Genomic DNA, 20776 nt, shown 5'->3' with positions numbered 1-20776 from the left:
AAATACAGTACAGTATGTGACATGTAGGAGGGGGAGGTGAACTACAGTACAGTATGTGACATGTAGGAGGGGGAGGTGAACTACAGTATGTGACATGTAGGAAGGGGAGGTGAAATACAGTATGTGACATGTAGGAGGGGGAGGTGAAATACAGTATGTGACATGTAGGAGGGGGAGGTGAACTACAGTATGTGACATGTAGGAGGGGGAGGTGAACTACAGTATGTGACATGTAGGAGGGGGAGGTGAACTACAGTATGTGACATGTAGGAGGGGGAGGTGAACTACAGTATGTGACATGTAGGAGGGGGAGGTGAACTACAGTATGTGACATGTAGGAGGGGAGGTGAAATACAGTATGTGACATGTAGGAGGGGGAGGTGAAATACAGTATGTGACATGTAGGAGGGGGAGGTGAAATACAGTATGTGACATGTAGGAGGGGGAGGTGAAATACAGTATGTGACATGTAGGAGGGGGAGGTGAAATACAGTATGTGACATGTAGGAGGGGGAGGTGAACTACAGTACAGTATGTGACATGTAGGAGGGGGAGGTGAACTACAGTACAGTATGTGACATGTAGGAGGGGGAGGTGAACTACAGTACAGTATGTGACATGTAGGAGGGGGAGGTGAACTGACATGTAGGAGGGGAGGTGAAATACACAGTATGTGACATGTAGGAGGGGGAGGTGAAATACAGTATGTGACATGTAGAAGGGGGAGGTGAACTAAAGTATGTGACATGTAGGAGGGGGAGGTGAACTACAGTACAGTATGTGACATGTAGGAGGGGGAGGTGAACTACAGTATGTGACATGTAGGAGGGGGAGGTGAACTACAGTACAGTATGTGACATGTAGGAGGGGGAGGTGAACTACAGTACAGTATGTGACATGTAGGAGGGGGAGGTGAAATACAGTATGTGACATGTAGGAGGGGGAGGTGAACTACAGTATGTGACATGTAGGAGGGGAGGTGAACTACAGTGTAACATGTAGGAGGGGGAGGTGAGTACAGTATGTGACATGTAGGAGGGGGAGGTGAACTACAGTACAGTATGTGACATGTAGGAGGGGGAGGTGAAATACAGTACAGTATGTGACATGTAGGAGGGGGAGGTGAACTACAGTATGTGACATGTAGGAGGGGGAGGTGAAATACAGTATGTGACATGTAGGAGGGGGAGGTGAAATACAGTATGTGACATGTAGGAGGGGGAGGTGAACTACAGTACATGTAGGAGGGGAGGTGAACTGACAGTATGTGACATGTAGGAGGGGGAGGTGAACTACAGTATGTGACATGTAGGAGGGGGAGGTGAACTACAGTACAGTATGTGACATGTAGGAGGGGGAGGTGAAATACAGTACAGTATGTGACATGTAGGAGGGGGAGGTGAACTACAGTACAGTATGTGACATGTAGGAGGGGGAGGTGAACTACAGTATGTGACATGTAGGAGGGGAGGTGAAATACAGTACAGTATGTGACATGTAGGAGGGGGAGGTGAACTACAGTATGTGACATGTAGGAGGGGGAGGTGAAATACAGTATGTGACATGTAGGAGGGGGAGGTGAAATACAGTATGTGACATGTAGGAGGGGGAGGTGAACTACAGTATGTGACATGTAGGAGGGGGAGGTGAAATACAGTATGTGACATGTAGGAGGTGAACTACAGTACAGTATGTGACATGTAGGAGGGGGAGGTGAACTACAGTACAGTATGTGACATGTAGGAGGGGGAGGTGAACTACAGTATGTGACATGTAGGAGGGGAGGTGAAATACAGTACAGTATGTGACATGTAGGAGGGGGAGGTGAACTACAGTACAGTATGTGACATGTAGGAGGGGGAGGTGAAATACAGTACAGTATGTGACATGTAGGAGGGGGAGGTGAACTACAGTACAGTATGTGACATGTAGGAGGGGGAGGTGAACTACAGTATGTGACATGTAGGAGGGGGAGGTGAAATACAGTATGTGACATGTAGGAGGGGGAGGTGAACTACAGTATGTGACATGTAGGAGGGGGAGGTGAAATACAGTATGTGACATGTAGGAGGGGGAGGTGAAATACAGTATGTGACATGTAGGAGGGGGAGGTGAACTACAGTATGTGACATGTAGGAGGGGGAGGTGAAATACAGTATGTGACATGTAGGAGGTGAACTACAGTACAGTATGTGACATGTAGGAGGGGGAGGTGAACTACAGTACAGTATGTGACATGTAGGAGGGGAGGTGAACTACAATATGTGACATGTAGGAGGGGGAGGTGAACTACAGTACAGTATGTGACATGTAGGAGGGGGAGGTGACCTACAGTATGTGACATGTAGGAGGGGAGGTGAACTACAGTATGTGACATGTAGGAGGGGGAGGTGAACTACAGTATGTGACATGTAGGAGGGGAGGTGAACTACAGTATGTGACATGTAGGAGGGGGAGGTGAACTACAGTATGTGACATGTAGGAGGGGGAGGTGAACTACAGTATGTGACATGTAGGAGGGGAGGTGAAATACAGTATGTGACATGTAGGAGGGGGAGGTGAACTACAGTATGTGACATGTAGGAGGGGAGGTGAAATACAGTATGTGACATGTAGGAGGGGAGGTGAACTACAGTACAGTATGTGACATGTAGGAGGGGGAGGTGAACTACAGTATGTGACATGTAGGAGGGGGAGGTGAACTACAGTATGTGACATGTAGGAGGGGAGGTGAAATACAGTATGTGACATGTAGGAGGGGGAGGTGAAATACAGTATGTGACATGTAGGAGGGGGAGGTGAACTACAGTATGTGACATGTAGGAGGTGAACTACAGTACAGTATGTGACATGTAGGAGGGGGAGGTGAAATACAGTATGTGACATGTAGGAGGGGGAGGTGAACTACAGTATGTGACATGTAGGAGGGGAGGTGAAATACAGTATGTGACATGTAGGAGGGGGAGGTGAAATACAGTATGTGACATGTAGGAGGGGGAGGTGAAATACAGTATGTGACATGTAGGAGGGGGAGGTGAACTACAGTATGTGACATGTAGGAGGTGGAGGTGACAGTACAGTATGTGACATGTAGGAGGGGGAGGTGAAATACAGTATGTGACATGTAGGAGGGGGAGGTGAACTACAGTATGTGACATGTAGGAGGGGAGGTGAAATACAGTATGTGACATGTAGGAGGGGGAGGTGAAATACAGTATGTGACATGTAGGAGGGGGAGGTGAAATACAGTATGTGACATGTAGGAGGGGGAGGTGAAATACAGTATGTGACATGTAGGAGGGGGAGGTGAACTACAGTATGTGACATGTAGGAGGGGAGGTGAACTACAGTACAGTATGTGACATGTAGGTGAGGGGGAGGTGAACTACAGTACAGTATGTGACATGTAGGAGGGGGAGGTGAAATACAGTACAGTATGTGACATGTAGGAGGGGGAGGTGAACTACAGTATGTGACATGTAGGAGGGGGAGGTGAAATACAGTATGTGACATGTAGGAGGGGGAGGTGAAATACAGTATGTGACATGTAGGAGGGGGAGGTGAACTACAGTACAGTATGTGACATGTAGGAGGGGGAGGTGAACTACAGTATGTGACATGTAGGAGGGGGAGGTGAAATACAGTACAGTATGTGACATGTAGGAGGGGGAGGTGAAATACAGTACAGTATGTGACATGTAGGAGGGGGAGGTGAACTACAGTACAGTATGTGACATGTAGGAGGGGGAGGTGAACTACAGTATGTGACATGTAGGAGGGGAGGTGAAATACAGTACAGTATGTGACATGTAGGAGGGGGAGGTGAACTACAGTATGTGACATGTAGGAGGGGGAGGTGAAATACAGTATGTGACATGTAGGAGGGGGAGGTGAAATACAGTATGTGACATGTAGGAGGGGGAGGTGAACTACAGTATGTGACATGTAGGAGGGGGAGGTGAAATACAGTATGTGACATGTAGGAGGGGGAGGTGAACTACAGTACAGTATGTGACATGTAGGAGGGGGAGGTGAACTACAGTACAGTATGTGACATGTAGGAGGGGGAGGTGAACTACAGTATGTGACATGTAGGAGGGGAGGTGAAATACAGTACAGTATGTGACATGTAGGAGGGGGAGGTGAACTACAGTACAGTATGTGACATGTAGGAGGGGGAGGTGAAATACAGTACAGTATGTGACATGTAGGAGGGGGAGGTGAACTACAGTACAGTATGTGACATGTAGGAGGGGGAGGTGAACTACAGTATGTGACATGTAGGAGGGGGAGGTGAAATACAGTATGTGACATGTAGGAGGGGGAGGTGAACTACAGTATGTGACATGTAGGAGGGGGAGGTGAAATACAGTATGTGACATGTAGGAGGGGGAGGTGAAATACAGTATGTGACATGTAGGAGGGGGAGGTGAAATACAGTATGTGACATGTAGGAGGGGGAGGTGAAATACAGTATGTGACATGTAGGAGGGGGAGGTGAACTACAGTATGACATGTAGGAGGGGGAGGTGAAATACAGTATGTGACATGTAGGAGGTGAACTACAGTACAGTATGTGACATGTAGGAGGGGGAGGTGAACTACAGTACAGTATGTGACATGTAGGAGGGGAGGTGAACTACAATATGTGACATGTAGGAGGGGGAGGTGAACTACAGTACAGTATGTGACATGTAGGAGGGGGAGGTGAACTACAGTATGTGACATGTAGGAGGGGAGGTGAACTACAGTATGTGACATGTAGGAGGGGGAGGTGAACTACAGTATGTGACATGTAGGAGGGGGAGGTGAAATACAGTATGTGACATGTAGGAGGTGAACTACAGTACAGTATGTGACATGTAGGAGGGGGAGGTGAACTACAGTACAGTATGTGACATGTAGGAGGGGGAGGTGAACTACAGTATGTGACATGTAGGAGGGGAGGTGAAATACAGTACAGTATGTGACATGTAGGAGGGGGAGGTGAACTACAGTACAGTATGTGACATGTAGGAGGGGGAGGTGAAATACAGTACAGTATGTGACATGTAGGAGGGGGAGGTGAACTACAGTATGTGACATGTAGGAGGGGGAGGTGAACTACAGTATGTGACATGTAGGAGGGGGAGGTGAACTACAGTATGTGACATGTAGGAGGGGAGGTGAACTACAGTATGTGACATGTAGGAGGGGGAGGTGAACTACAGTATGTGACATGTAGGAGGGGAGGTGAAATACAGTATGTGACATGTAGGAGGGGAGGTGAACTACAGTACAGTATGTGACATGTAGGAGGGGGAGGTGAACTACAGTATGTGACATGTAGGAGGGGGAGGTGAAATACAGTATGTGACATGTAGGAGGGGGAGGTGAACTACAGTATGTGACATGTAGGAGGGGGAGGTGAACTACAGTATGTGACATGTAGGAGGGGGAGGTGAAATACAGTATGTGACATGTAGGAGGGGGAGGTGAACTACAGTATGTGACATGTAGGAGGGGGAGGTGAACTACAGTATGTGACATGTAGGAGGGGAGGTGAAATACAGTATGTGACATGTAGGAGGGGGAGGTGAAATACAGTATGTGACATGTAGGAGGGGGAGGTGAACTACAGTATGTGACATGTAGGAGGGGGAGGTGAACTACAGTACAGTATGTGACATGTAGGAGGGGGAGGTGAAATACAGTATGTGACATGTAGGAGGGGGAGGTGAACTACAGTATGTGACATGTAGGAGGGGAGGTGAAATACAGTATGTGACATGTAGGAGGGGGAGGTGAAATACAGTATGTGACATGTAGGAGGGGGAGGTGAAATACAGTATGTGACATGTAGGAGGGGGAGGTGAAATACAGTATGTGACATGTAGGAGGGGGAGGTGAAATACAGTATGTGACATGTAGGAGGGGGAGGTGAACTACAGTACAGTATGTGACATGTAGGGAGGGGGAGGTGAACTACAGTACAGTATGTGACATGTAGGAGGGGGAGGTGAACTACAGTACAGTATGTGACATGTAGGAGGGGGAGGTGAAATACAGTATGTGACATGTAGGAGGGGGAGGTGAACTACAGTATGTGACATGTAGGAGGGGAGGTGAACTACAGTACAGTATGTGACATGTAGGGAGGGGGAGGTGAACTACAGTACAGTATGTGACATGTAGGAGGGGGAGGTGAAATACAGTACAGTATGTGACATGTAGGAGGGGGAGGTGAACTACAGTATGTGACATGTAGGAGGGGGAGGTGAAATACAGTATGTGACATGTAGGAGGGGGAGGTGAAATACAGTATGTGACATGTAGGAGGGGGAGGTGAACTACAGTACAGTATGTGACATGTAGGAGGGGGAGGTGAACTACAGTATGTGACATGTAGGAGGGGGAGGTGAAATACAGTATGTGACATGTAGGAGGTGAACTACAGTATGTGACATGTAGGAGGGGGAGGTGAACTACAGTACAGTATGTGACATGTAGGAGGGGGAGGTGAACTACAGTATGTGACATGTAGGAGGGGAGGTGAAATACAGTACAGTATGTGACATGTAGGAGGGGGAGGTGAAATACAGTACAGTATGTGACATGTAGGAGGGGGAGGTGAACTACAGTACAGTATGTGACATGTAGGAGGGGGAGGTGAACTACAGTATGTGACATGTAGGAAGGGGAGGTGAAATACAGTATGTGACATGTAGGAGGGGGAGGTGAACTACAGTATGTGACATGTAGGAGGGGGAGGTGAACTACAGTATGTGACATGTAGGAGGGGGAGGTGAACTACAGTATGTGACATGTAGGAGGGGGAGGTGAACTACAGTATGTGACATGTAGGAGGGGGAGGTGAACTACAGTATGTGACATGTAGGAGGGGAGGTGAAATACAGTATGTGACATGTAGGAGGGGGAGGTGAAATACAGTATGTGACATGTAGGAGGGGGAGGTGAAATACAGTATGTGACATGTAGGAGGGGGAGGTGAAATACAGTATGTGACATGTAGGAGGGGGAGGTGAAATACAGTGTGCCATGTAGGAGGGGGAGGTGAACTACAGTACAGTATGTGACATGTAGGGAGGGGGAGGTGAACTACAGTACAGTATGTGACATGTAGGAGGGGGAGGTGAAATACAGTACAGTATGTGACATGTAGGAGGGGGAGGTGAACTACAGTATGTGACATGTAGGAGGGGGAGGTGAAATACAGTATGTGACATGTAGGAGGGGGAGGTGAAATACAGTACAGTATGTGACATGTAGGAGGGGGAGGTGAACTACAGTATGTGACATGTAGGAGGGGGAGGTGAAATACAGTACAGTATGTGACATGTAGGAGGGGGAGGTGAAATACAGTACAGTATGTGACATGTAGGAGGGGGAGGTGAACTACAGTACAGTATGTGACATGTAGGAGGGGGAGGTGAACTACAGTATGTGACATGTAGGAGGGGAGGTGAAATACAGTACAGTATGTGACATGTAGGAGGGGGAGGTGAACTACAGTATGTGACATGTAGGAGGGGGAGGTGAAATACAGTATGTGACATGTAGGAGGGGGAGGTGAAATACAGTATGTGACATGTAGGAGGGGGAGGTGAACTACAGTATGTGACATGTAGGAGGGGGAGGTGAACTACAGTATGTGACATGTAGGAGGGGAGGTGAAATACAGTACAGTATGTGACATGTAGGAGGGGGAGGTGAACTACAGTACAGTATGTGACATGTAGGAGGGGGAGGTGAACTACAGTATGTGACATGTAGGAGGGGGAGGTGAAATACAGTATGTGACATGTAGGAGGGGGAGGTGAACTACAGTATGTGACATGTAGGAGGGGGAGGTGAAATACAGTATGTGACATGTAGGAGGGGGAGGTGAAATACAGTATGTGACATGTAGGAGGGGGAGGTGAACTACAGTATGACATGTAGGAGGGGGAGGTGAAATACAGTATGTGACATGTAGAAGGGGGAGGTGAACTACAGTATGTGACATGTAGGAGGGGGAGGTGAACTACAGTATGTGACATGTAGGAGGGGGAGGTGAAATACAGTATGTGACATGTAGGAGGTGAACTACAGTACAGTATGTGACATGTAGGAGGGGGAGGTGAACTACAGTACAGTATGTGACATGTAGGAGGGGAGGTGAACTACAATATGTGACATGTAGGAGGGGGAGGTGAACTACAGTACAGTATGTGACATGTAGGAGGGGGAGGTGAACTACAGTACAGTATGTGACATGTAGGAGGGGGAGGTGAACTACAGTATGTGACATGTAGGAGGGGAGGTGAACTACAGTATGTGACATGTAGGAGGGGGAGGTGAACTACAGTATGTGACATGTAGGAGGGGGAGGTGAACTACAGTATGTGACATGTAGGAGGGGGAGGTGAACTACAGTATGACATGTAGGAGGGGGAGGTGAAATACAGTATGTGACATGTAGGAGGTGAACTACAGTACAGTATGTGACATGTAGGAGGGGGAGGTGAACTACAGTACAGTATGTGACATGTAGGAGGGGAGGTGAACTACAATATGTGACATGTAGGAGGGGGAGGTGAACTACAGTACAGTATGTGACATGTAGGAGGGGGAGGTGAACTACAGTACAGTATGTGACATGTAGGAGGGGGAGGTGAACTACAGTATGTGACATGTAGGAGGGGAGGTGAACTACAGTATGTGACATGTAGGAGGGGGAGGTGAACTACAGTATGTGACATGTAGGAGGGGAGGTGAACTACAGTATGTGACATGTAGGAGGGGGAGGTGAACTACAGTATGTGACATGTAGGAGGGGGAGGTGAACTACAGTATGTGACATGTAGGAGGGGAGGTGAAATACAGTATGTGACATGTAGGAGGGGGAGGTGAACTACAGTATGTGACATGTAGGAGGGGGAGGTGAAATACAGTATGTGACATGTAGGAGGGGGAGGTGAACTACAGTATGTGGCATGTAGGAGGGGGAGGTGAAATACAGTATGTGACATGTAGGAGGGGGAGGTGAAATACAGTATGTGACATGTAGGACGGGGAGGTGAACTACAGTATGTGACATGTAGGAGGGGGAGGTGAACTACAGTATGTGACATGTAGGCGGGGTCTGCGGGGGTGGTGTGAGTGCATCTGGTGACTTACGCCATGTACTCTACAGTGAAGCTAACAGAGTTGCCTGTGGTCGTCTGGTCCCAGTCCCATGTCAGTACATACTGTGTGTTCAGGGTGAGCAGAGTCAGGTTCTGAGGTTGAGGCAGCTCTGCAAGCACTGGAACACAGAGAGTAAGACAGGCAGACCGGGTCACTGAATAGTTCTTCACTGTTTGGTACCGTGTTGTTTACATGTTATATGATGGGAGTTGGATATAAGCAACTGAGTCGGCAGCAACTTTGAAGTTAAAATAGCCTCAACATTTGCATACTTTAGGCTGTTGGCCAGGGTGTAGGTTTATGACAGTCAAATACCTCTTTCCCCCTTTTTCCTCTCTCCACCCTACTGATGTTACATTTGCAAACCCCTTTGGATAACATAGAGATTCTGGGAACATCAGAAGGTGGGGGGAAATTAACTATATTCTGGTAATCTGACCAATTGAACATATGCAGTGGTACTTAATGAATAGGATGTCAATTTGGTTGTCATCTGAGACATTATCATCAATGATAAGATGACAAACTCTACAGTGGAAAGTCTACACATCAGAGTTATCGGATTCACATGGAATTGTTGTTCAATTTAAAATGTTTGAATATGAAATTATTCATGATGGGATGAAATGTGATTTTAGCTTCTAAAATGTGAGATTTGGGTTTTCATAAGCTCTGCTCAATCAGTGGCCCTCCCCTGTGAAGGGACATGGACTATAAAACTTTTCAAAAACGCCCTCCTCTCCCTTCCTATATAAAGCCTTGACGACAATATAACCTCCTGTTCCGAGGATTAGAGGAAGACGGTCCGATGTCAGAATGGTTCAGATAATAACTACAGAACGAAGCCAACATCAGCGTGAGCTTTGGTTGCGAATGGTATGACCTTTGAACTCTTATTCACTACAGAAGTGATACCTCCTAGCCATTGAATTAGCAACAGCAGCAGAAGGAACAGACAGAGTATCCCATCTACCACACAACAACGTATCCAATTTACCAGCAGAGACATTCTTCAAAGGACTCGGTTGGGCAACACGGCCTTCCATCTACCGCCAACCTACCGAAGTGCAGCTCAGAGTAAATATTTATTGTATTTTCCTTTTCCAAATGGGCAGTAATTTAGAATGCATAAGATACTGTATTCACGATAGCATAATATTAACTGCAATTGATGTAAAATATTCCTAGGTCTTTAAGAGTTTATTAAGAGAACAGCTCTATAAATATTATTTTGTGGTGCCGACTCTCTAGTTAATTACATTTACATGATTAGCTCAATCAAGTAATATTAATTACAGAGAAATGATTTTATAGAATAGCATGTCATATCACTTAATCCGGCATAGCCAAATACACGACACTGTATTTCTTCACAGCCAACCACCAATTCACATGTCCTGTGGACAACATGAAATATTCAACAGAGGAATTGATCCAATATTTAAAATCTCTGAAGAACAAATAAGCAAACACACCCCTGTGGTGAGAAAGAAACAATAGACTGGTAACAATGACAGTGACCTCACTAGCCAGCGTTTCTATTGGCCGATTCCACACCAGCGAGTATGCAAATTGTAGAGTATGCAAATTGGTTGGAAGCCGAAAAAGGAAATTCCTGAGGACAACAAGGCGAACTCCACCTATTCTCTCCAGGAAACATTAAATCACATGGTTTTATCTGGTTGCTCTGTGACTGCAATAACTTGAGAACAAAATTTGACTACAATAAAGTTGCCAATGTCTTTGCAAATGATCCAAAACAAGCCACGTATAGCAACATGCTTCAAATGAAAACTCAAGATGGAACAGCAGGCTATAGGCTCATTACACACGAAAGAGAATTGTCTACATATCGAACCCAAGACCGTCATATCCCAGGGCAGTGACGCTAGGCGGTACGCTACAAACCCTGTAATAGATGCATCAACTTGACTTAAAAATTGTCCGTCTGGTGATGACAGCACATTTTTTTTCCAAAAAGTTGGATTTTCAGTACTGATTGAATGTTTAGTCATCTTTGGTTATTTTTTTTTCCTTAACAGTTGTTGGGTTCAAAGACACTCATTTTATCACATCGCTAACAAAGTTAGTAAGCATGGAGTTTGACTGCACACGAGCAAGGGATGATTATTATGATGTTGTTTGACCATCTTTGAGATGTTTCTGCAACAATTGACTGGACAAGATTTGGAAAGGCACACCTGTCTAGATAAAGGACCCACAGTTGATAGAGCATGTCAGAGCAAAAAAACAAGCAATGAGGTCAAAAACGAATTGTCCATGGAGCTCAGAGACAGGACTGTGTCAAGCCACAGATCTAGGGAAGGGTACCAACAAAAATTCTGGTCCCCAGGAACACTGTGGCCTCCATCATTCTTAAATGAAAGAAGTTTGGAACTACCAAGAACCTTCCTAAAGGTGGCAGCCCGGCCAAACTGAGCAATCGGGGATCTGACCAAGAACCTGATGGTCACTGACAGGTCTCCAGAGTTCCTCTGTGGAGATGGTTGTCCTTTTGGAAGGTTCTTCCATCTCCGCAGCACTCCACCAAGCAGGCCTCTACAGTAGTGGCCAGACGAAAAAATAAAAGGCACATGACAGCCCGCTTGCAGTTGGCCAAAAGGCACCTAAAGGACTGACAATGAGAAACAAGATTCTCTGATCTGATGAAACCAAGATTGAGCTTTATGGCCTGAATGCCAAATGTCACGTCTGGAGGAAACTTAGCACCATCCCCACGGTGAAGCATGGTGGTGGCAGTATAATGCTGTGGGGATGTTTTTCAGTGCCAAAGACTGGGAGTCTAGTCAGGAGAGGCAAAGGTGAACGGGGCAAAGTACAGAGAGATCCTTAATGAAAACCTGCTCCAGAGCCCTCAGCACCTCAGACTGGGGCGAAGGTTCACCTTCCAACAGGACAACGACCATAAGCACACAGCCAAGACAACACAGTAGTGGCTTCGAGACAAGTCTCTGAATGTCCTTGAGTGGCCCAGCCAGAGCCCGGACTTGAACCCGATCGAACATCTCTGGAGAGGCTTGAAAATAGCTGGGCAGCAACGCTCCCCATCCAACCTGAGAGCTTGAGAGGATCTGCAGAGAAGAATGGGAGAAACTCCCCAAATACAGGTGTGCCAAGCTTGTAGCGTCAAACCCAAGACGACTAGAGGCTGTAATTGCTGCCAAAGCTGCTTCAACAAAGTACTGAGTAAAGGGTCTGAAAAATTGCTTTGTCATTATTGGGTATTGTGTAAACGGATTAAATTGTAAAAAAAAAAACATCAATCTTCCTTTGCATCTCATCCAACTGGTGTTACCTAGATAGATGCTAGTTGATACTGTTGATACTGTTGCGTAGCAACTGAGTTGGTCGACCGGTTTAGAACTCTGATATAGGGCTGAAAAGATGTCAGCATTGTTAGGAATGCTAAAAAAAATAAAAAGTAGCACATCCTTAGTTTTTAAATGAGCAGAAATGTGCCCGTGAGAGAAACACATTGTGAATTTAATAAAAATGGTTGCACCAAAAACTAGCGACCTTGCCCGAATACCCTAATGCTAGCGACCTTGCCCGAATACCCTAATGCTAGCGACCTTGCCCGAATACCCTAATGCTAGCGACCTTGTCCGAATACCCTAATGCTAGCGACCTTGTCCGAATACCCTAATGCTAGCGACCTTGTCCAAATACCCTAATGCTAGCGACCTTGTCCAAATACCCTAATGCTAGCGACCTTGTCCGAATACCCTAATGCTAGCGACCTTGTCCGAATACCCTAATGCTAGCGACCTTGTCCGAATACCCTAATGCTAGCGACCTTGTCCGAATACCCTAATGCTAGCGACCTTGTCCGAATACCCTAATGCTAGCGACCTTGTCCGAATACCCTAATGCTAGCGACCTTGCCAAAAATCTGGTATAATGGTTCTCTGTAACAGCCGGACGGATCATGACGAGAGGCGGTGTGTCGTGTTCCGCATGTCAAGTTGATTTGCAAATGTTCATCGATATTGGTGTCATATTTTCTTAGATATGACAGTAGAGAGATTTTAATTTAACAATTGAACTGCAAAAACAATGCACACTATAGTTGAGCCAACAGAAACGACTATAATATTGTTCAAAAGAAAAAAGGGGGTGTTTCTATTGATATTTTGTTCATATTAACAAATTCATGTTAACATTTTTACTTAAGAATCAAGACAGGCTTCTCCATATGTTAGAGTACACTATCAGGAGTATAATGATACCGTCATCATAAGGCATGTATATATATCTTAAAAGAGCCTAAAATTGCCAATTGCATCATAATTTCCCCCTCCAAAAAAAAAAAAGTATACAAATTTAAAAAGCATTTCAAACCTTCTTTACCCCCCAAAATAATGTACTTGAGAATGTGTGTGTGAGAATGGCCAGAACAAAAGCAGAGATATTTTCCACTCCTGCTGGTGCGGAAAAACCTTGTAGAGCTTGCTTGACTGAGACTCAATGCCTCAACAGGATGTTGCATCAGATGGGGGGGGGGGGGGGGCATCTAATTTAGAGGGAACAGTTCCCCTAACATCTGTGTGTGCTAAGCTTCAGTGCACCCTCGGACTCAAATCTGTATCTTTTTTTTCCTCTTTCTAAATCAGGGGGGGGGGGGGGGGGGGGCACAGCCAGGATGCCTGCTAAACCAAGTATAACTATAAGAAATCTAAGATGTGTCAAATTATATCCAGCTCAGGGGCTCCAACTATGCATTTGGTTTGCTAACTAAGTGGCTAGATGTCAAGATTACGTTTATTGGTCACTGTGGAGACATTCAATCCCATCCTGGATCGAGATCCTCCTGTTGCCTAATTTGTTCTGTGCATGACTATGACTGGTTATGACGTTTCCTATAACTCAGCCTTTGCACTCCGAAGCAGAGTCCACGGTGTTGGAGTTATAAAAAAAAGTGTGAGGGTGTGGCAGAAACCCTAACCATGGTTTCGGGAATCATCCCGGGTTATAAATAGCTTGGCTACAATGAAACCAGTTACACTGCTGATGACAATGTAAATAACAGTACATTGAACATGAAGTATGACACATCCAAGATCCAGAAAGTGACTCAACCATAAAGGAATTGTACAGCGTGGAGAACAGCATAACTTTCCAAACTGTCACTGAAGCACTGAAACGGATTTGGAACATTGGAATTCAGGAACCTCTAGGCTAGGGTCTGCTGACTTTAGTTCCTCTTCCCTGACCTAACCTCTCCAAGTCTATTAAAAGGTTGCTAGGGGGTCTTAGGCTACAGGGCAATTCCACGGTGACAGCATTAAACTGTGACTCAAGATTTTTCACTTAAAAATGGATGCCAAGGGCCCCCCCCCCCGGCTGGGGCAGTGGTCTAAGGCTAGGCTAGTGCTAGCTGTGCCACCAGAAACTCTGGGTTCGAGCCCAGGCTTTGTCGCTGCCGGCCGCAACCGGGAGGTCCATGGGGAAACGCACAATTGGCCTAGCGTCGTCCGGGTTAGGGAGGGTTTGGCCGGCAGGGATATGCTTGTCTCATCACGCACTAGCGACTCCTGTGGCGGGCCGGGCGCAGTGCACGCTGACCAGGTCGCTAGGTGTACGGTGTTTCCTCCGACACATTGGTGCGGCTGGCTTCCGGGTTGGATGAGTGCTGTGTTAAGAAGCAGTGAAGCTTGGTTGGGTTTCGGAGGACGCATGGCTTTCGACCTTCGTCTCTCCCGAGCCCATATGGGAGTTGTAGCAATGAGACAAGACAGTAACTACTAATAATTGGATAACACGAAATTGGGGAGAAAAAGGGGGTTAAAATTTTTTTTTTTTTTTTAAGTATGCCAAACAAAAACCATCGACTTCAAAAGTTTAACAAGCCATACATCTCTATGCTCTCTCTAGGACTGCTTTTAACAATTTACACTGAACATTTTATGAAAATACATTTACTGGAAGAACTGCACAGATGCAAAGTTTGGCAAGTAAAATCTCCCTTCGTTAACTGAACATCTCCACGTTTCCCAAAAAGTCTTAAATATTTGCTTTGAATTCAAATTCAACGATATCTGCAGAAAGAAAGGGGTGTTAGCTATGACATGACACATTGACTGTGAAAATATATCATTTTCAGTTATTGAACTACAGTAAATAAAGTGGATTTACACCCAGTGACATAATTTAATTACGGGTCTCTGGTCTGTACTATACAGAAAATGCATAATTAATTATGGATGTGAATGTTATTCTCTTCATGGTGATGTATCCTATGCAGGGCTCTACAGTGTCGACCATTTTACGCGCATATGGGAATAAATATTTTGCTATGTGACAAGGATTTTTTTTTACATCGGAGCACCAATGCGCAAATACCATAAAATGTGTGTTGTCCGGACCAAATCTGAACCAAGCATAGACAATTGTGGCCATAGCTCCGGCGGCAGGGTAGCCTAGTGGTTAGAGTGTAGGGCGGCAGGGTAGCCTAGTGGTTAGAGCGTTGGACCAGTAACCAGCAGGGTAGCCTAGTGGTTAGAGCGTTGGACCAGTAACCAGCAGGGTAGTCTAGTGGTTAGAGCATTGGACCAGTAACCAGCAGGGTAGCCTAGTGGTTAGAGCATTGGACCAGTCACCAGCAGGGTAGCCTAGTGGTTAGAGCATTGGACCAGTAACCAGCAGGGTAACCTAGTGGATAGAGCGTTGGACCAGTAACCAGCAGGGTAGCCTAGTGGTTAGAGCATTGGACCAGTAACCAGCAGGGTAGCCTAGTGGTTAGAGCATTGGACCAGTAACCAGCAGGGTAGCCTAGTGGTTAGAGCGTTGGACCAGTAACCAGCAGGGTAGCCTAGTGGTTAGAGCATTGGACCAGTAACCAGCAGGGTAGCCTAGTGGTTAGAGCATTGGACCAGTAACCAGCAGGGTAGCCTAGTGGTTAGAGCGTTGGACCAGTAACCAGCAGGGTAGCCTAGTGGTTAGCGCATTGGACCAGTAACCAGCAGGGTAGTCTAGTGGTTAGAGCATTGGACCAGTAACCAGCAGGGCAGCCTAGTGGTTAGAGCATTGGACCAGTAACCAGCAGGGTAGCCTAGTGGTTAGAGTGTAGGGCGGCAGGGTAGCCTAGTGGTTAGAGTGTAGGGTGGCAGGGTAGCCTAGTGGTTAGAGCATTGGACCAGTAACCAGCAGGGTAGCCTAGTGGTTAGAGCATTGGACCAGTAACCAGCAGGGTAGCCTAGTGGTTAGAGCATTGGACCAGTAACCAGCAGGGTAGCCTAGTGGTTAGAGCATTGGACCAGTAACCAGCAGGGTAGCCTAGTGGTTAGAGCGTTGGACCAGTAACCAGCAGGGTAGCCTAGTGGTTAGAGCGTTGGACCAGTAACCAGCAGGGTAGCCTAGTGGTTAGAGCGTTGGACCAGTAACCAGCAGGGTAGCCTAGTGGTTAGAGCGTTGGACCAGTAACCAGCAGGGTAGCCTAGTGGTTAGAGCGTTGGACCAGTAACCAGCAGGGTAGCCTAGTGGTTAGAGCGTTGGACCAGTAACCAGCAGGGTAGCCTAGTGGTTAGAGCGTTGGACCAGTAACCAGCAGGGTAGCCTAGTGGTTAGAGCGTTGGACCAGTAACCAGCAGGGTAGCCTAGTGGTTAGAGCATTGGACCAGTAACCAAAAGGTTGAAAGAACCTCAGTCTCCCGAGTGGCGCAGCGGTCTAAAGGCACTGCATCTCAGTGCTAGAGGCGTCACTACAGACCCTTGGTTCAATTTCAGGCTGTATCACAACCGGCCGTGATTGGGAGTCCTATAGGGCGGCGTACAATTGGCCCAGCGTCGTCCGGGTTTGGCTGTCATTGTAAATAAGATTTGCTCTTAACTGACTTGCTTAGTTAAATAATAAATAGATACAGTAGAGGATGCCTGGTTATTCTTTAAAAGTGCTTTCGTCACCATCTTAAGTAAGCATGCACCATTACATTTTTTTGATGTTCATGTTCTGAAAGGGCGGAAAAATCTGTACCGCTACAAATCAGCTGGGCTAGGACAATCAGGAACCTCCAAAATTATCCGCCACAATTGTTGCAACCCCTATTACTTGCCTGTTCAACCTCTCATATCGTCTGAGAGACCCAAAGATTGGAAAGCTGCCGCTGTCATCCCCCTCTTCAAAAGGGGGAGACACCCTAGACCCAAACTGTTACAGACCTGGATCTATCTTACCCTGCCTTTCGAAGGTCTTCCAAAGCCAAGTTAACAAACACTGACCATTTCAAATCCCACCGTACCTTCTCCACTATGCAATCTGGTTTCAGAGCTGGTCATGGGTGCACCTCAGCCACGCTCAAGGTCCTAAACAATATCTTAACCGCCATCGATAAGAGACATTACCGTGTAGCTGTATTCGTCGACCTGGCCAAGGCTTTCGACCCTGTCAATCACAACATTCTTATCGGTAGACTCAACAGCCTTGGTTTCTGAAATGACTGCCTCGCCTGGTTCACCAACTACTTCTCAGATAGAGTTCGCATGGCTTGTTGTCCGGACCTCTGGCAGTCTCTATGGGGGTACCACAGGGTTCAATTCTCGGGCCGACTCTTTCTATGTATACATACATCAACGTCGCTCTTGCGGCTGGTGATTCTCCGATCCACCTCTACGCCGACGACACCATTCTGTACACCTCTGGCCCTTCTTTGGACACTGTGTTAACTAACCTCCAGGCGAGCTTCAATGCCATACAACTCTCCTTCCGTGGCCTCCAACTGCTCTTAAAAGCAAGTAAAACTAAATGCATGCTCTTCAACCGATCGCTGCCCGCACCTGCCACCCCGTCCAGCATCACTACTCTGGACGGTTCTGACTTAGAATATGTGGACAACTACAAATACCTAGGTGTCTGGCTAGACTGTAAACTCTCCTTCTAGACTCACATTAAACATCTCCAATCCAAAATTAAATCTATAATTGGCTTTCTATTTCACAAAACAAAGCATCCTTCACTCATGCTGCCAAACCCTAGTAAAACTTTGTATAGACTTTGGCGTTGTCATTTATAAAATAGCCCCAAACACTCTACTCAGCAAATTGGATGCGGTCTATCACAGTGCCATCTGTTTTGTCACCAAAGCCCCATATACTACCCACCACTGCGACCTGTATGCTCTCGTTGGCTGGCCCTCACTTCATATTCGTCAACAAACCCACTGGCTCCAGGTCATCTATAGGTCTTTGCTAGGTAAAGCCCCGCCTTATCTCAGCTCACTGGTCACCATATCAGCACCCACCTGTAGCACATGCTCCAACAGGTATATATCACTGGTCACCCCCAAAGCCAACTCCTCCTTTGGCCGCCTTTCCTTCCCAGTTCTCTACTGCCAATGACTGGAACGAACTGAAAAAAATCACTGAAGCTGTAGACTCATATCTCCCTCACTAACTTTAAGCATCAGCTGTCAGAGCAGCACACATATCACTGCACCTGTAGCTCACCTAACTACCTCATCCCTATATTGTTTTTTTGTTGCTCCTTTGCACCCCAGTATCTCTACTTGCACATCTTTCACTCCAGTGTTTAATTGCTAAATTGTAATTTATTTCACCACTATGGCCTATTTATTTCCTTACCTCCCTAATCTTACTTCCTTTGTATATAGACTTTTCTATTGTGTTATTGACTGTACGTTTGTTTATTCCATATTCCAACTCTTAAAAAAAAAAAAGAACACATTTTTATTTTCAATGACGGCCTGGTGGGTTAACTGCCTGTTCAGGGGCAGAACAACAGTCAGCTCGGGGATTTCAACTTGCAACCTTCCGGTTATTAGCCCAACGTTCTAACCACTAGGCTACCCTGCCGACCCGACTCTGTGTTGTTGTTTGTGTCATACTGCTATGCTTTGCAGATGTAAATGAGAACTTGTTCTCAACTGGCCACCTGGTTAAAGAAAGGTGAAATAAAATTACAATTTAAAAAACCTCAATGTAAGCGTGAATCGATTCACAATTGCGGCACGGTTCTAGAAACAAATCCATTTACTTGCATATCACATCAAAATCAATACTTACTGTACACGGTTTTAAAAGGTGAACGCAGTTGCAGTCGACAGTATTTTTCAGTGTATAAACAAAGAGACGCCGCAAATGTGTAAACACAGTTGTTCAGAGAAGCAGATAGCGAGCTACTTAGCACGGGTAACGTCAGTCCGTCCGTTTCCCGTTAACAAGCACTGTAACGTGAAAATATGGCCGTGCGGCTAACAGACTAAGCAGCTCTGCTAGGGCGAGAGAAAAATGGTCAGAAGGAGGTGTCTGGAAGTAACTAGCATGTGTGGTCTGAATGCTTGGAGCAACCCTTACACCTCGAACCAGAGCACTCCTAATTTATCAAAACAGGTCAATCTGACAATGCTCTGAATTTTCTAAAACGTCCGGAGCACCATCTGACACTCCACAGTGAATTTACGAACACACCCAGTGAAGTCGAAGACATAACAATATTGTATCCCTATATATAATCTATATTCATGTAGTTAACACACGGGTTTCAACCACTGACGTACCACCCGCCATTAGAAACGAATGTTTAAATAGCTCTCAGATATTACAAATCAAGTCGATATTAACCCACCGAGTTTGACCGAAGGTAACGTTAGCTATCCATTTACAGGGATCTCTAACTACAGCTAAATTAGCTAGTTGCTGTACTTACCATTGGTTATTGGGAGAGACCAGAGGAGAACGAGTGCAAAGCCCACCTTCATGATGAATAATGATTATTTAACAAGTAATCCAACGGTACATTTTCCCCCCAAAACTACCTTCACAGATCGTTCATTTTCCCTTGCTTTAGTTGCTGTGGCCAGTTGAGTTGCTCCCGGTTCAAGGGAACATCACCGGATAAACAATCCGATAAAGACGCCAAAGAAATGACATATATGGAGATGTATGAATGACGTCGAAACTCAGTAACTTTACGCTGATTGGTTCTACGTGATTACGTTTTTTGTACGTAGTTCGAACGTACGTAGTTCTGTACGTAGTGCGAAACAGTCGTCAAGACATGGATGAGATCAATGGATAATCAGATATTGGTAAATACATAGAAGGATAGTTAGATATATAGCTAGCTAGTTAGTTTGCAACAATAGTTTAATTTATTTTATGCTTGGTAGATTATTTTGTTTAGTTTTACAAGGTTGGTGAAATTCAGGAGGGGTGAATGTAACAGTTGTTAAAATACTTTGTGAATTTCACCAGGTTCATATATTAATATAGCATGTCGATTTGTTATTATGCATGCTTGCAAAAATAATTAAAGAGCAGCAGTAAAATAACAGTAGTGAGGCTATATACAGAGGGTACCAGTACAGGGTCAATGTGCGGGGGCACCGGTTAGTTGAGGTAATTGAGGTAATATGTACAAGTAGGTAGAGTTAAAGTGACTATGCATAGATAATAAACAGAGAGTAGCAGCAGTGTAAAAAAAAAAAGGGGGGGGGGGCAATGCAAATAGTCCGGGTTGCCATTTGATTCGCTGTTCAGGAGCCTTATGGCTGGGGGGGGGTAGAAGCTGTTTAGAAGCCTCTTGGACCTAGACTTGGAGCTCCGGTACCGCTTGTCGTGCGGTAGCAGAGAG

General features: G+C 46.0%; 1 protein-coding gene across 1 annotated transcript in view; it reads right to left on the bottom strand.

The window, feature by feature from the left end:
• Positions 1-20047, bottom strand: part of LOC139397125 (interferon alpha/beta receptor 1a-like) — a 37561-nt gene extending 17514 nt beyond the window's left edge. Inside the window, exons 1-2 of the mRNA XM_071143998.1 lie at positions 19850-20047; positions 9160-9286 (exon numbers count right to left, since the gene is read on the bottom strand). Of these exons, the coding sequence (XP_071000099.1) occupies positions 9160-9286; positions 19850-19901 (179 nt within the window). The 5' untranslated portion in view covers positions 19902-20047. The remainder of the gene's footprint in view (positions 1-9159; positions 9287-19849) is intronic.
• Positions 20048-20776: the final 729 nt, after the last annotated feature.

This window comes from Oncorhynchus clarkii, unplaced genomic scaffold, assembly GCF_045791955.1.
Source record: "Oncorhynchus clarkii lewisi isolate Uvic-CL-2024 unplaced genomic scaffold, UVic_Ocla_1.0 unplaced_contig_4952_pilon_pilon, whole genome shotgun sequence".
NCBI lineage: Eukaryota > Metazoa > Chordata > Actinopteri > Salmoniformes > Salmonidae > Oncorhynchus > Oncorhynchus clarkii.
Note: the sequence above shows the minus strand (reverse complement) of the source record. Positions and strands in the feature narration are given on the sequence as shown.